Source organism: Mustela putorius, unplaced genomic scaffold (assembly GCF_011764305.1).
Source record: "Mustela putorius furo isolate JIRA1106 unplaced genomic scaffold, ASM1176430v1.1 tig00000145_pilon_pilon_pilon, whole genome shotgun sequence".
Classification (NCBI taxonomy): domain Eukaryota; kingdom Metazoa; phylum Chordata; class Mammalia; order Carnivora; family Mustelidae; genus Mustela; species Mustela putorius.
Window position 1 is genome coordinate 12,623,386 of NW_025421294.1, and position 14,399 is coordinate 12,637,784.

The 14,399-nt window shown below is 38.5% G+C and overlaps 1 protein-coding gene across 1 annotated transcript; it reads right to left on the minus strand.

The window, feature by feature from the left end:
• Positions 1 to 1,868: 1,868 nt before the first annotated feature.
• On the minus strand, positions 1,869 to 8,850 carry SETD9 (SET domain containing 9). The gene is made up of 6 exons (XM_004744634.3): positions 8,736 to 8,850; positions 6,974 to 7,341; positions 5,468 to 5,591; positions 5,071 to 5,186; positions 4,048 to 4,153; positions 1,869 to 2,357 (listed from the first exon to the last, which is right to left on the minus strand). The coding sequence occupies exons 1-6, from the start codon at positions 8,831 to 8,833 to the stop codon at positions 2,270 to 2,272; spliced, it is 900 nt and encodes a 299-aa protein (XP_004744691.1). The 5' UTR covers positions 8,834 to 8,850; the 3' UTR covers positions 1,869 to 2,269.
• Positions 8,851 to 14,399: the final 5,549 nt, after the last annotated feature.

Here is a 14,399-nt window from a genome sequence, read left to right on the forward strand (position 1 = left end):
GGATTCTCTGACAAAGCTGGGCACGGGCACTGAATTTGTGATTCTAGATCAGGAGTGCTCATGTGTTCCTAGGTTTAATACACTAGTTGACATGCACTTTAGAGAGAGACACAGCTGTTGGGTAACTCGGTTTTGATGAGGCAGTTACACGGAAGCAAAGCCTCTATTTCCATGAAGTTGTTTCATGGAACTCATGAAATGTTAGAATTCATAAAAGCATTTCAGAAGTATGTCAGAAATGAAACCATCCATTTATAAGTCAACAATTATTTCGGTAAGAAAAATAGATGTTTCTGTTTTAAAATGCCTATGTTACATTAAAAAATTTTTTTCACTCCTCCAGTGCAGACCAAATTATTATACGAGGCAAGCTTTATTCTCCACCATGAGCACTTTATGAGCAGAGAGTACAAGTAGACAGCATGGTGGGCTGAAGGAGAGGGCAAAGCAAGCTCCCCACGGAGCAGGGAGCCCAATGTGGGGTTTGATCCCAAGACCCTGGGGTCATGACCTGAGCCAAAGGCAGCTGCTCAACTGACTGAGCCACCCAGGAGCCTCAGGAGTTAGTATTTCTGTATTTTACTTAAGGGTCTGTGTAACAGGATCTTCTTTGTTCAAGTGGTCAAGTAGATTGGCTTTTTTTTTTTTTTTTAAGTAAAATTAGTCTCCCTGTTTTCCCAGCATCTTGGTGACACAAATAAAGGACAAATGAGGCGGAGAAAAGGAATCGGATGCTGTCAAAAATACACATTTAGTATCTACACGAGATAAATCTAATAGAGAAAAAGAAGGAAAGCGTAATGGGAATTTTCAGGGCTTGCAGCTGGGGACTGTCAATTTCAGTAGGCTGGTTGGGCAAGGTGACTCTCTGAGGGAAGACCTTTGCAGGCACAGAAAACTAGAAGTCTGAAGTGCAAGTGTGCCCAGCAGGTTTCGGGAGTGGTGAGGAGACAGATGCACCTAGGGTAGAATGAGCAGGAGATAAGGTAAGAGGTATTGAGTGGCTATGTCATGTATGTGAAGCACTTGGGCATTTCTTCCACTATATGAGGAGTAATCAGAGAGTTTTGAGCAGAGGCTGGTCAAGATGGGAGTTATATTTATAAGAACCTTTCTTGGTGATCCATTCTGTAAAGGCAGCAGGAGTGGAAACAGGGGAGGCAATTAGGAGACTATTGAAATTATAATAAATGAAGTGAGAAAAGCTGTTGATGTAGCAGTTTAGGTGGTTAGAATATGGTTATACAGGTTCCATGTTAGAAATCAAGGAGTCCAATAAAAAATATCCTCTTCATCCAAGTTTGGAACTGAGAGTTAAATGCAGGAGTCAGGTCAATGCAGATCAAATTAAGTATCATGAGTGAAACTCACTGGAGAAGGTTGCTTCAGAGCTGTGGGCAGGTCAGCTCACTAATACTCTACCTCTGGATAGACTCACTGGCTGGGTAGAGAGCCCACGAGAAGGAACTAGAGGGGTCTGGGCTGTGGGTGCCTAGTTCTCCAAAGAGAATCTCATCAAATCACTCTTCCTGCAACAGACGCAGAGAGAGGCCAGGAGCATCACTAATGTCAGCACTCCCCACTGAAATAAGAGAATGGGAATAGGTGTCCCTCCCACCACCACTATCTTTTAACTGTATTTCTATGCTAAAACCATCTCTCTCACTCTTTTAAACTTTGTATATGTGTGTGAACATGCAAATAAGAGTAAATTCCAATTCCCTCTTATCTAGCTAAAACAATCCTTAAATCACACACACACCTACACACACACACACAAAATTCATGACAACACAACATACATTTTTTGCTTTGTGTTTATTACACAAAATATTTACATAAATATTTTATGTCAATTTATTATTTTTTATTTTTCATTTATTTTTATTTTATTTATATTTTTATGATTATTACATAAAAATAAGTTTTTACAGAAGTTTGTACAAATCAACAGTGTAAGAAATGAAAATTCCAGCTTGGCTGGAATTTTATAACCACCACAGAGATATACAAAATAAATGAAAATTTGAATTTAAAGTTCAGTAGGTTTTAACTTAATAAGCTACTGTATATTTAAGGGAAAGCCAATTAAAATTGGAATTGTATTCCAAATTTGAAATTGCAATGAAGCACATAGCTTTTATCATAAAAACAAAAATACCCCCTCCAATTAGGCCTCAAAATATTTGTCCTATAGGTTAAACGATGAACAAAAAACATTTAGAGTGAACTCAATAGCTGGGTAGAAAACCTAATTTCTAGCTCACAGTTAGCTAACAATTGTATAGTAGTTTGAAAAAAGCTCTTCTCCTTGTTTGATGTCCCTTAGTGCTACAAGAATGACACATCGAAGTGGGCTGAAAACAAAAAGAAAAATACACAAAAGTCGTAAGTATTAACAGATCCAAGCTCATATTTTTAATATAACCATCATAGATCTTATAATTTTACTCAAATTTCTTACTATTGTCTTAGTTATTTGACTTCCATGAGGAAACAGCTCTTATCCCTGATGGCATTATTATCTTATTTACTTATTTAAAAACTTATTTATTTACTTATTTTCCCTGATGGAGTTTAAATACCTATGTCTATTCCTTAGCATTAAAAAGACCACAAATATGTTGTTTTTATGTTCAGGCTCTCCAAACTGGTTATCATAAAAAGCATTTTAAAATGACATTTATTATAGTTTAACATTTTAAAATTAATCTTTATCTTTGTATTCTGCAAAGCCAGAAACATTACTTAAAATTAATTGGAATTTTGAGGCACCTGGTTGGCTCAGGTGGTTAAATGTCTGACTCTTGATTTCTGCTCAGGTGTTAATCTCAGGATTGTCAGTTGGAGCCCTGTGTTGGGCTCTGTGCTGAGCACGGAGTCTGCTTAGGATTCTCTCTCTCCCTCTCTCCCTCCACTATCCCTCTCCCTCTCAAAAAAAAAAAAAATCAGAATTCAAAAAAATACTTTTATGGATACCACAAGACATATGTAACCTTCAATGTTCCTACTCAGTTAACGTTTCCTGTACTTGTTGAACAGTAATGACATTGTACTCCACCGTATATGGCTAAAACACTCAAACTATTAGCTATACAAACACACATGAATAGAGACAGAGAAGTTATTGAGTTTTAAGTAAAGAAAATAGTCTAAGTTTCAAATCTCATTCATCTTAAAAGGACAATTTAATGGGGTCCATATAAAAGTTTGCTAGTAGTTGGCAGCTCACTGTCATAACGATTATATCTTCCTATAGCATCGCTGATAAAAAACTCTACAGAATTACTTATATGTAGAAATTGATACTTGAATTCTTTCAGCAGACTTTCCACTTCATGAATAGAAAATAAACCTTATATTACAAATATGTACCTTCTGAATATTTATCTTTTTTTCATCGTTAAGTTTCCAAACCTAATACTGAAATGGGCAAAAGAATTAATAGTGTAATTTGGCTTTTTTCTTTAACTGGGTACTCTCAAGTGAGATGAAGAACATGATCCTTAAAATGATTAAAGTAAAAAATGTATTTGAAGAATCTGTAAGAAGAAAAATAACAGAATCACTTGAAAAAAATTTTAAGGTTGATACTTTTAAAGTACCATACAGAATAAAAATGGGTAATAAGAAGCAGAATGAGCTAGGTTAATGGAAAATTTTAAATTTCAAGTAAGTGTACATTAACACATTCAGGTATAATGAAAAATCAAAATTTAAGTCATAATTTTTCACTAAAAAAATTTCCCCTAATTCTATAGAGCTTTTTCTTGGAAAAAAAAAATTTTTTTGAGGTTTATTTATTCATCTATTTGGGGGGGTTACATGTGAGCTGGGGGAAGAGCAGAGGGGGAGGGAGAAAGACAAGGAGACTCCTCACTGAGCAGCCGAGTGTGGAGCCCCATGCAGGGCTTCATCCCAGGACCCTGAGATCATGACCTGAGTCAAAACCAAGAGTCAGTAACCTACTGAGCCACCCAGGCGCCATAGAAAACACATGTTTTTTAAGTATAGTATAAGACAGGAAAGAGGAGAAAAAAAACTAACCTTTGTTTGTCACAGCTATAGGCAATGTTTGGAAGATACTGCTTCAGCTCTATAGGGAAGACTGCAGGCACATCAAATTCTTGATAGCAGACATTAGCTGCTCTATCTAGGAATAAATATATAATTTTTATGAACAACCATTTTATAAGGTCGTGAAGAACAGTACTGAATTATGACACTTGTGTGATTTTCCAAATTATAAGAACATGCTCAAATAAGTAATCACTATTATGTTCCAGGCATTATTAGATTATATATACATACATACATATATATATACACATATTATTTACTTTTTGAAGAATTTATTTTATTTTAGAGAGAGAGTGCACACGTGTGAATGGGCGGAGGGACAGAGGGAGAGAATCTCAAGCAGACTGCCTGCCTAGCTCAGAGACCGACTGGGGGCTTGACTTGTGGCTTGGTATCACAACCCTCAGATTATGACCTGAGATGAAATCAGGAGTCACACATTCAAGGGACTGAGCCACCCAGGCACCCCTATTACTTACAGAGGCTCAGAAAGGTTAAAGGTTAAGTAGAAGAGTCAGGTTTCAAGTTCACATCTCCATAACACCAAAACCTATGCTAAATACAGCCAGATCAAACTTAAACTTTTGGGGAAGTCAAGCCCTATGAGAAGGTAAGTGACTCATGCACATAGCAACAGAAAGGGATACCAGTCTAGTTCAACCTACCAGGCTCTACTGAGGCACTGAAAGAATGATCTCTAAGTGAACTATTAAAAGAAATGCTACAATAGTGATGATCAAAAGAGCAGTTATCAATTGCCTATATTTATTGCAAAACCAGAAGAAAAACAATAAATTATTCAATTAATGTATATCATTACTTCCCCAGATTCTTTGATATCTGCCCCCAGAATGTTATAGTTTACTGATGGGCTTTGAATAGCTGAGATGTTAAATATAACTGCCTTTGGCACTCAGTCATAGGGCAAAGGAGGAAAATGACCACTGCTGTATTTTTATCTTGTCTCACAGACCCAGGATGCCAACTTACCATTTGAACAATTGTTGACATACTGTCCTACAGCCAGTGGATTACAAATTTCTGATGTTAGCCATGTACTATCACTCATTTTGAAAGGACCAAGTCGATCTCTCCCATTACAAGATCTGAAACGGGTGAAAAAATTACCTAAGGGATTGTTCTTTTATATCTTACAATAAAATCCAAAAGTATAAAAGTAACCCTAAAACTGAACAAGTCCAGGTTCTCTTAAAAAAGTTTTTTTTTCTTTTTTTTTTTCCTCAAAAAAGTTTTATCTAGTCAATAGGGCAACTGAGTGGCTACTTAGCAGCTGCTTAAACAGATTTTTATTGAAAGTAAAAAGGCTAGTGGTCATAATCATTTTGTGGTGGTCCTATATTAAGTTTGAACATGGGTACCAACTTACCTATATACAACTTTTGATATTCCTTTGTCATTTCCATCAATGAGTACCCCATCCAGGCATCTAAAAATGAATGGATTTCCAATGGACTGGAAAAAGATTGGCTCATACTTCTGATATACTGTACCTATTATACAATAAGATACAGATATAACATGTAAATATCATAAATATCTGGAAACATAAGTAAAACATGAAAGAAATTGTTTTAATTTATCCACCCTTTTTCTAATATTTTATCTCCAGTCTAGATGATCACATTTTCTTTGGTTACTTTCCTCCTTGGAAGAGTGCTCAATAGTAAGTGGAGCAGAGGACCAATTTGTTCACACAGCCAAATAAAATGTGACTATTCTGGTTGATTAAAATGTGAACACCACATCTGAGGTTCAGTTTTACAAAGTCGTGGGTTTGTTTTGTTTTGTTTTGGCTTTTTAAAGTAGGCTGTGATTTGACATCTATTAAAAAGTCTTTTAAGAAATGTACTTTGTTAAAAACTGATTTAATAATGCAGAAAGAGGGGCGCCTGGGTGGCTCAGTGGGTTAAGCCGCTGCCTTCGGCTCAGGTCATGATCTCAGGGTCCTGGGATCGAGTCCCGCATCGGGCTCTCTGCTCAGCAGGGAGCCTGCTTCCTCCTCTCTCTCTCTGCCTGCCTCTCTGCCTACTTGTAATCTCTCTGTCAAATAAATAAATAAAATCTTAAAAAAAAAAAAATAATGCAGAAAGAATGGGAATGAATGAGTCTGACATTCAGGTTGTTTCTCCTTTCATTGGCAATGGAGGAAAGGACAAAATACTTACTGGACCTGTCCTATGTTCCAGGCATGCTAAATTTGTTTTAGTATTCATTTGTTGCTGACTTGTTCTATTTAGTCTTTACAGGTTAGTTGCGTAGGAGGAAAGCAACTTTCTTGCTTAAGGATATACAATCAGAAAATAGTAGAATGACTTTTTGAAAACCTAGGTCTACTTAAGCATTCACACATATTTTGTACCACACCAAATTATATCATCTTAATTCAACAAATAACATACTCTCCTGAGCATTCTAGTCAATGGTCTTTTTGCAAAGCAGCTGCTTTACTTTCAAAGTGTAGAAATGGCAGGAAGGTCTTCATTCAATGATTCATAGGTTTCTATCTTTCCTGTTTTAACCCATACTACTTTTACCTTTATTTACCAATTATGTAAGCCAACTGACTTATTCTCTAGTGCTTTCTAAGTAATTCATCTTATCAAAGTAGGCTATACTGTATCCCACATTTAAATATTTCACATTTAAACATTAACTACAAAAATTTCCTTAAAAGAAAAGAAATATTCAAGGATGTTTTCTAACACATAAAATAATTTATGGTTAATTTCTAAATCAGAATTTAAGAATCTGTGGAAATTTGAGTTTTCAATTCAACGCCTTAACTCGAAGGATTATGCGACTATATATTTACTTGAACTTATATTAATGGGTAAATAGAAAACTCTTGACAAAGCACTAATTGTGTGATTACCAGGATACATAGATACAACCGCGCCTTTTGGTACCCATCCTCTGGTAACGAAGACCCCTTTTCCAGCAGATATCAGTGAGCTAGTTTCTCGGGCAACACTGAAACCCAATGTCTTATAAAGAATTTCTTCTGGTTTAAAGGTATTTTGCTGTTGATGTCTGTATTCAAGCAGTTTCACCCTTGGATGTTGAACTGACAGTAGGTTGTGGTATTTTGATTTAACAGTTTCTGGAAGCATAGTCAAGATATCTGATTGCTTATTGAAATCATTTATGAATAGAGCCTGGAAAACTTTCAGTAATGTTCCTAGGACATCTTCATCTGAGATAACTTTGTCTTTGGATTCCTCTGGAACATATCGGAGGGTCCTGAAAATGGGAAAAATTTCTGTTCACTACCCTTCAACTGACAAAAGCCACACTTCATGCCTTCTGAGTCACTGGCCTTAATGATGATTATTCTCATGTGTCTGAACAGCATAAAACTGAGAGGTTCAGCGAAGAGTTGTTTAGGGGTAGTTTTAGTGACCTAGCTCCGGACAATGCCTACCCATTAACAATAGCTAGTATTTGTGAAGCCTCTAACTGTACCAAATGCTGTTGGGTCCTTACATTCATGATCTCTTTTTTTGCAGATGGGGAAACTGAGGCTTGGAGATGTTGGGGAATTTGCCCAACATCCTAAAGCTGTTAAGTGAGAGAGCCAGAAGCTGAAACAGAGCTAGTTCTTTTTTCCACCACACACATAGCCATTATGTGAACATCACATAAGAATCCACATATTGCAATGGCTCTTTTTGTAGGCGTGTAATTTTTAAAGACAAGTTTAACATTATACACTGTCACATTCTTTCCTGGGAGTACTGACTTCTTCAATGGCTGCATCATTTTTATTTGCATAAAGGTATTTTTACTTCTTAACAAAAAGTAATTCCCGCTTCACAGTTCTATAATAAGGATGGCCCTGAATTCACGTATTCGCCGACAGAAACTTTGGAAAGGCTCTTTGGTTATTAACCGGCTTTCAGTGGAGCTAGTGTGCCCCATTTAAGTGAGCCTTACTGAACTGCTTCCAGATCGCTAGCACGCCACTTATAAGAGCCTGCAATGACACTCACTCCACAGCCACCCTCTCAGATCCCTGTTTCAGGCATGAGCTAATTTAAACCCAAGACTCCAATGTGCTCTTAGTGGCATTTTGCTCGTTTTTACGCGTGAGTCCTAGCTGCTATCCTCACAGCCAAGCTGGGCTGTTTTCACCAGGTAAACTATGGAGCTGTGAAAATAAACCTCGATTTGGCTTTTTTTAGGACATTCAAGCTCCTAACTATGCCTTGGCGGAGAGAAGACCACGCACCCTCTGGCTTCGTTCTTTTTCAAAAGTCTCTCTTTTTTCCGCCGGCACAGAAGCCGGAAAGAACACGCGCCTCCGCACGTGGGCAACGCCCGCCTCGCAGACCTGGCAGCGCGGGGCACCATGGGAGATTAGGCCACAGGCCCCACCCACCACAGGCTCCCCGCCCCCGTCAGTATCCCAGCTCCCCTCCGGACTCCACCAGCCTCGGCCCCGCCCTCTTCGGGCCCCGCCCTCTTCGGGTTCCACCAGCTTGGGGCCCCGGGGCCGGCTTAAGCTCCGCCCGCCCGAGACTCCGTCCGCCGGAGGCTCCGCCCATGTAGGGCTCACGGGCCTCGGGTCCAGCGGCCCGGGTGGCGTCGCGGTGCTGAACGAAGGCGCCCCTGGTCTGCCGGTCTCGCCCTCTCACCTAGGGTTGTGGCTTAGGTTCAGCGCGATCCAAGGAACGAAGCGGTACTTGTAACGGCGCCATCGCTGCCGCAGGCCCCGCAGGAGGCGACCCGGCATGGCTGTCCCGCGGCGCTGTGACGAGGGCAGCGCGGAGAGGTGGGTCGCGGTCTCGGGCCCGCCCCGGCCCGGGGAGGAGCGGGGGCCTCGCCGTCCCGCCCCTTCTGCGTCTCCGCCTTCAGTTCCGAGCTCTGTGGCCCTGGTACTCCTTTGGATCCTCTTGCTGGTGTCGTCTGTGCCTCTCCTTTATTGTCCCCAGCTGGCTGAATCAGAGGTGCGTAGAGCGGAGGCAAGCCCTCTCTCCCCCTTCCTTTCCCCATTCGCTCGTGTATTTACACACACCCACACACACCCACTTAGGACAAGTTTAGCTCACGCTGAGTTCCAGTGGAGGCAAACTTCAAGAATCTCGCAACTATCTTCAGATCCCCCAAGTATTTGTTAAAAATTAAATGTGTTGGTGCCATTTCCTCAGGCCGGAAACTGCTCTCCTCTTCTCTGGCGGAGAATGAAAGCGAAATCCTAAGCAAAAGTCTAAACAGAACGCATGAGACCTAGTGAAAATTCAGGTAAAGTCAGGTGGCTTTAGGACTAATTTGTTCAAGCACAAGGAGAGAAAGAATATCTGCCAAAGTCTCCATTTCACTCTTATCTAATGCAAAATGTTGGCAAACTCTAGAGGCTCAGGTGTTGTGTTTGGTGGACTGGCATCCTGCAGATTTACCGGATTTGCTAAATGGGGTCAATTCAGTTCCAGGTTGTATTAATAAATGGCCTTCAAAGGAAGTGATTTTTTATGGTCTCTAAACTTAAAAGGAACCGAAGAGAACTAGTAGTATGTTTACTTATAATAATATACTTTTCAAAAAAATTTTTGTATATATTTCCAGTGTTTTTAAAATTTTTATCATGTAGTGTAATCATCTTTGTTGTCCATCCAGTTAAGGAGACCATTTTGCATAGACCCTATTTATTATTGATTGATTGATGTATAATGGTTTATAACATTAGTTTCACATGTGCAACATGATTCCATGTTTGTATTATTGCAAAATGACCACCACAATAAATCTGTTTAACGTTGGTCATCATACATAGTTATAATTTTTTTTCTTGTGATCAGGACTTTTAAGATCTACTTTCTTAGCAACTTTCAGATATACAGTATTGTTACCTATAGTCACCACATTGTACATTATATCCCCAGATCTTACTTCTCTTGTAATGAGCCCCTACCCTCCAACCCCTGGAAACCTCTCGCAACCATCAGTCTGTTGTCTCTGAGCTTGTTTTATTTTGTTTTTTTTAGATTTCACATATAAACGAAATCATATGTTATTGGCCTTTCTCTGTCTTCTTTCCCTTAGCATGATACCCTCAGGGTTCATCTTTGTTGTCCCAAATGGCAAGGTTTCCTTTTTAAGGGCTGGGTAATGTTCCATTGTATGTGTCTCTCTTTGTGTGTGTGTGTGTGTGTGTGTGTGTGTGTGCGCGCATGCATATACACATATACGCACATATACATACCTTGATTCTTTATCCATTCATCCATTAATGGACACTTCAGTGGTTTCCGTGTCATGGCTGTTGTAAATAATGCTATAGTGAACATAGGGGTATATATATCATTTCTAGTTAAGTGTTTTCATTTTTTTGGGTAAATACCCAGCTGTAGAATTGCTAGATCTTATGGTAGGTCTATTTTTAATTTTTTAGAAAAGACTTTCCTTATTTGTCAGAAAGAGAAAGAGAGAGCAAGGGAATGCACAAGCAGGGGGAGTGACAGGCTGAGGGAGAAGCAGACTTCCCGCTGAGCAAGGAGCCCACTGGGAAACTCAACCCCAGCACCCTGGGATCATGACCTGAGCCAAAGACAAATGCTTACTGAGCCACCCAGGCGTCCCTATTTTTAATTTTTTGTGGAACTTCCGTACTGTTTTGCATAATAGCTGCGCTGATTGGCATTCCTACCAACAGTGCATGAGATTTTCCTTTTCTCTACATCCAAGCCAGCACTTGTTATTTCTTGCCTTTTTCAGAATAGCCATTCTAACAAGTGTGAGGTAATATTTCATTGAGGCTTTGGTTTTAATTTCCCTGAAGATAAGTAGTGTTGAGCATCTTTTCTGTGTCTGTTGGCCATATGTATATCTTCTTCAGGAAAAAAAATCTGCTTGGGTCTTCTGCCAATTTTTTAAATTGGATTTTTTTTTTTTCTGTTGTAGGATTTCTTTATATATTTTGGGTTTTAACCCTTTATCAGATGTATGATTTGCAGATGTCTTCTCTCATTCCATAGGTTGCTTTTTCATTTTGTTGATGGTTTAATTTGCTGTGCAGAGGCTTTTTACTTTGATGTAGTCCCACTTACTCATTTTTACTTCTGTTGTCTTCACTTTTGGTGTTAGATTAAAAGCAACAACCAAAAAACAGTTATTGTTAAGACTGATGTCCAGGAGCTTACTGCTTATATTTTCTTCACTGTGTAAGAGTTTTATGGTGTCAGTCCTTAAATTCAAGTCTTCAATCCATTTTGAGTTCATTTTTGTGTATGGTGTAAGATAGTAGTGCAGTTTCATTCTTTTGCATGAGGCTGCTCACTTTTCTACCACCATTTGTTGAAGAGACTATCTTTTCCCCATTGTATATTCTTGGCTCCTTTATCATAAATTATTTGACCATGTAAATAGAGGTTTATTTTTGGACTCTGTATTCTCTTACATTTATCTGTCTGTTTTTATGCTAACACTGTATTATTTGGTTACTGTAGCCTTGTATTAGACTTTGAAATCAAGGAGCCTGATCCCTCTACATTTGCTCATCTTTGTGAGATTGCTTTGACTGTTTGGGGTCTTTTGTGATTCTATATGTATTTTAGGATTACTTGTTCTAGTTCTCTGAAAAATACCCCTGAAATTTCAAAGGAATTTCATTGAATTTGTGGGTTGCTTTGAGTAGATGGAAACAGTATTAACAGTATTAGTTCTTCCAGTCCATGAACATGGAATATATTTCCATTTATTTGTGTCTATTTCATTTTCTTTCATTAATGCCAGTTTTCAGGGTGCAGATCCTTCACATCCTGGGTTAAATTTATTTCTATGTATTTTATTTTCCCTCTCCGCCCCACCCAGAGGTAGGGGGCGGGGAGAGGGAAGGAGAGAGAGAGAGAGAGATCTTTTTGTGTCTGGGGGCAGGGAGAGAGAATCTTAAGCAGGCTCCATGACCACCAGCATGGAGCCCAATGTGGGGCTCCATCTCATGACCCAAAGATTATGACCTGAGCCAAAATCAAGAATCTTACACTTAACCAACTGAGCTACCCAGGTGCCCCTGTATTTTATTCTTTTTGATGCAATTGTGAAGGATATTGTTTTAATTTCTCTCTCTGATAGCTCACAGATGTCTCATCTGTGTAGACACAACAAATTTTTTTTTTAAGATTTTATTTATTTATTTGACAGACAGAGATCACAAGTAGGCAGAGAGGCAGGCAGAGAGAGAGGAGGAAGCAGGCTCTCTGCTGAGCAGAGAGCCCGATGTGGGGCTCGATCCCAGGACCCGAGCCGAAGGCAGAGGCCCCAACCCAGGCGCCCGACACAACAGATTTTGTACACTGATTTCATAACCCTGTAACATTACTGAATTAATTAGTTCTAACTGTTTTTTGGTAGAGTCTTTTGGGTTTTCTAGATGGATTATCTGTATATAATATCATGTAATGTGCAAATAGTGACAGTTTTACTTCTTTTTCAATTTGGATATCTTTATTTGTTTCTTTTCTAATTGCTTTGGCTAGGACTTCCAGTACTATATTGAATTTAATTTTATGGTATTAAAGTTACTTTTTAGTTACCTAAGCTGTTTATAAAAACAACATTCTCCTGGTAACAAATAGAAACATGGTAGATAAAGCTAAAATCTCCTTTAATCAGACCCTGTGACTTGTACTTAGGCCAGTCCTGGTCCTCACCTGGTCTCCTCAGAAGTTATCAGGCTGATGTGTTTTCTGTAAGTCTTATTTCTGTGTATTTGTATACCTGTGTATATTCCTACAGAAAATCATAGAAATATGTGGAGTTTTTTTAAACTACTGTAAATACCTGTAACTTCTTTAAATCAAAAATATATTTTGGAGTCTCTTCATATTAGTGTGTATAATTCTACTTTATTATTCTGTTTATTTCTAAGGTTTGCCATCAAGTTTAATATTTACTATAGTTTTCTTTAGGTATTCTTTTGAGTTTAAAAAGTTCTCTAGTTTTGGTTGGTCAAGAATTTTTGTCCTAATTTTAAATGGTGAATATCACATGCTTTTCTTTGCCATTTTTCTCTGTTGTTCTGTTAATGTAATGAATTACAACGACACATTGTTAAATCTTGCACCATCCTTAAAGTCTTTATGAGTAATATTTTGGTTATACCCTATAGGTTTTTATATGCTTTTGTTGTCTTACATTTATTTTGAAGTGTGTTTTAACTTTTTAGTCTCATGGTTTATTTGCAGTTTTGTTTTAGGGTTTTGGTGTTAGGCTTATGTTGACCTCATAAAATGTGTTGAGAAGTATTCTCTTCTCTACTTTCTAGAACACCAATAAATTTGTATATAAGTACTGTTATTCCTTCTTTGAATGTTGATAGAATTCACCAGTGAAACCATTGGGCTTGTCATATTCTTTGTTAATGAATTCATTTTTTTTAAAGATTTATTTATTTATTTGACAGAGAACACAAGTAGACAGAAGCAGGCAGAGAGAGAGGAAGGGAAGCAGGCCCCCTGCCGAGCAGAGAGCCCGATGCGGGACTCAATCCCAGGACCCTGAGATCATGACCTGAGCCGAAGGCAGCGGCTTAACCCACTGAGCCACCCAGGCGCCCTCATTTTTAAAATTGAAGTAGAGTTGTTATACAGTATTATTCTTGGGTGTACATAGTGATTCAATATTTATATACATTAGGAAATGATCACCATTATAAGTCTAGCTACCATCTGTCCCCATATGGAGTTGTTACATTATTATTATATTTCCTATGGTGTACATTGGATTCTTATCTTACTTGTTTTATAACTGGGAATTTTGTACCTTTTATTCTCCTTTCCTTATTTTGGCCATCTCTCCTTGGCACCACAAGATTGTTTTCTCTATCTATGAGTCTGTTTCTGTTTTCTTGCTTTATTTTTAGGCTCCCCATATAAGTGAAATCATTTGATGGTTGTCTTTCTCTGACTTAGCACAGTACCCTCTGGGTCTATCCATGTTGTTCGAAATGGCAAGATTTCATTTTTTAATGGCAGAATAGTATTCCATTGTATGTTTTTATTTATTTATTTATTTGTTTAACAGAGAGAGAGAGAGAGATCACAAGTAGGCAGAGAGGCAGGTAGAGAGAGAGGAGGAAGCAGGCTCCCCACTGAGCCAAGAGCCCAGTGTGGGGCTCGATCCCAGGACCCTGGGATCATGACCTGAGCCGAAGGCAGAGGCTTTAACCTTCTGAGCCACCCGGGCACCCCCCATTGTATGTTTTTATACCATATATTCTTTTCTTTAAGTTTAATTTTATTTTGTCAGTGTTCTAAGATTCATTGTTTATACACCACATACTCTTTTTTTTTTTTTTTTTTTAA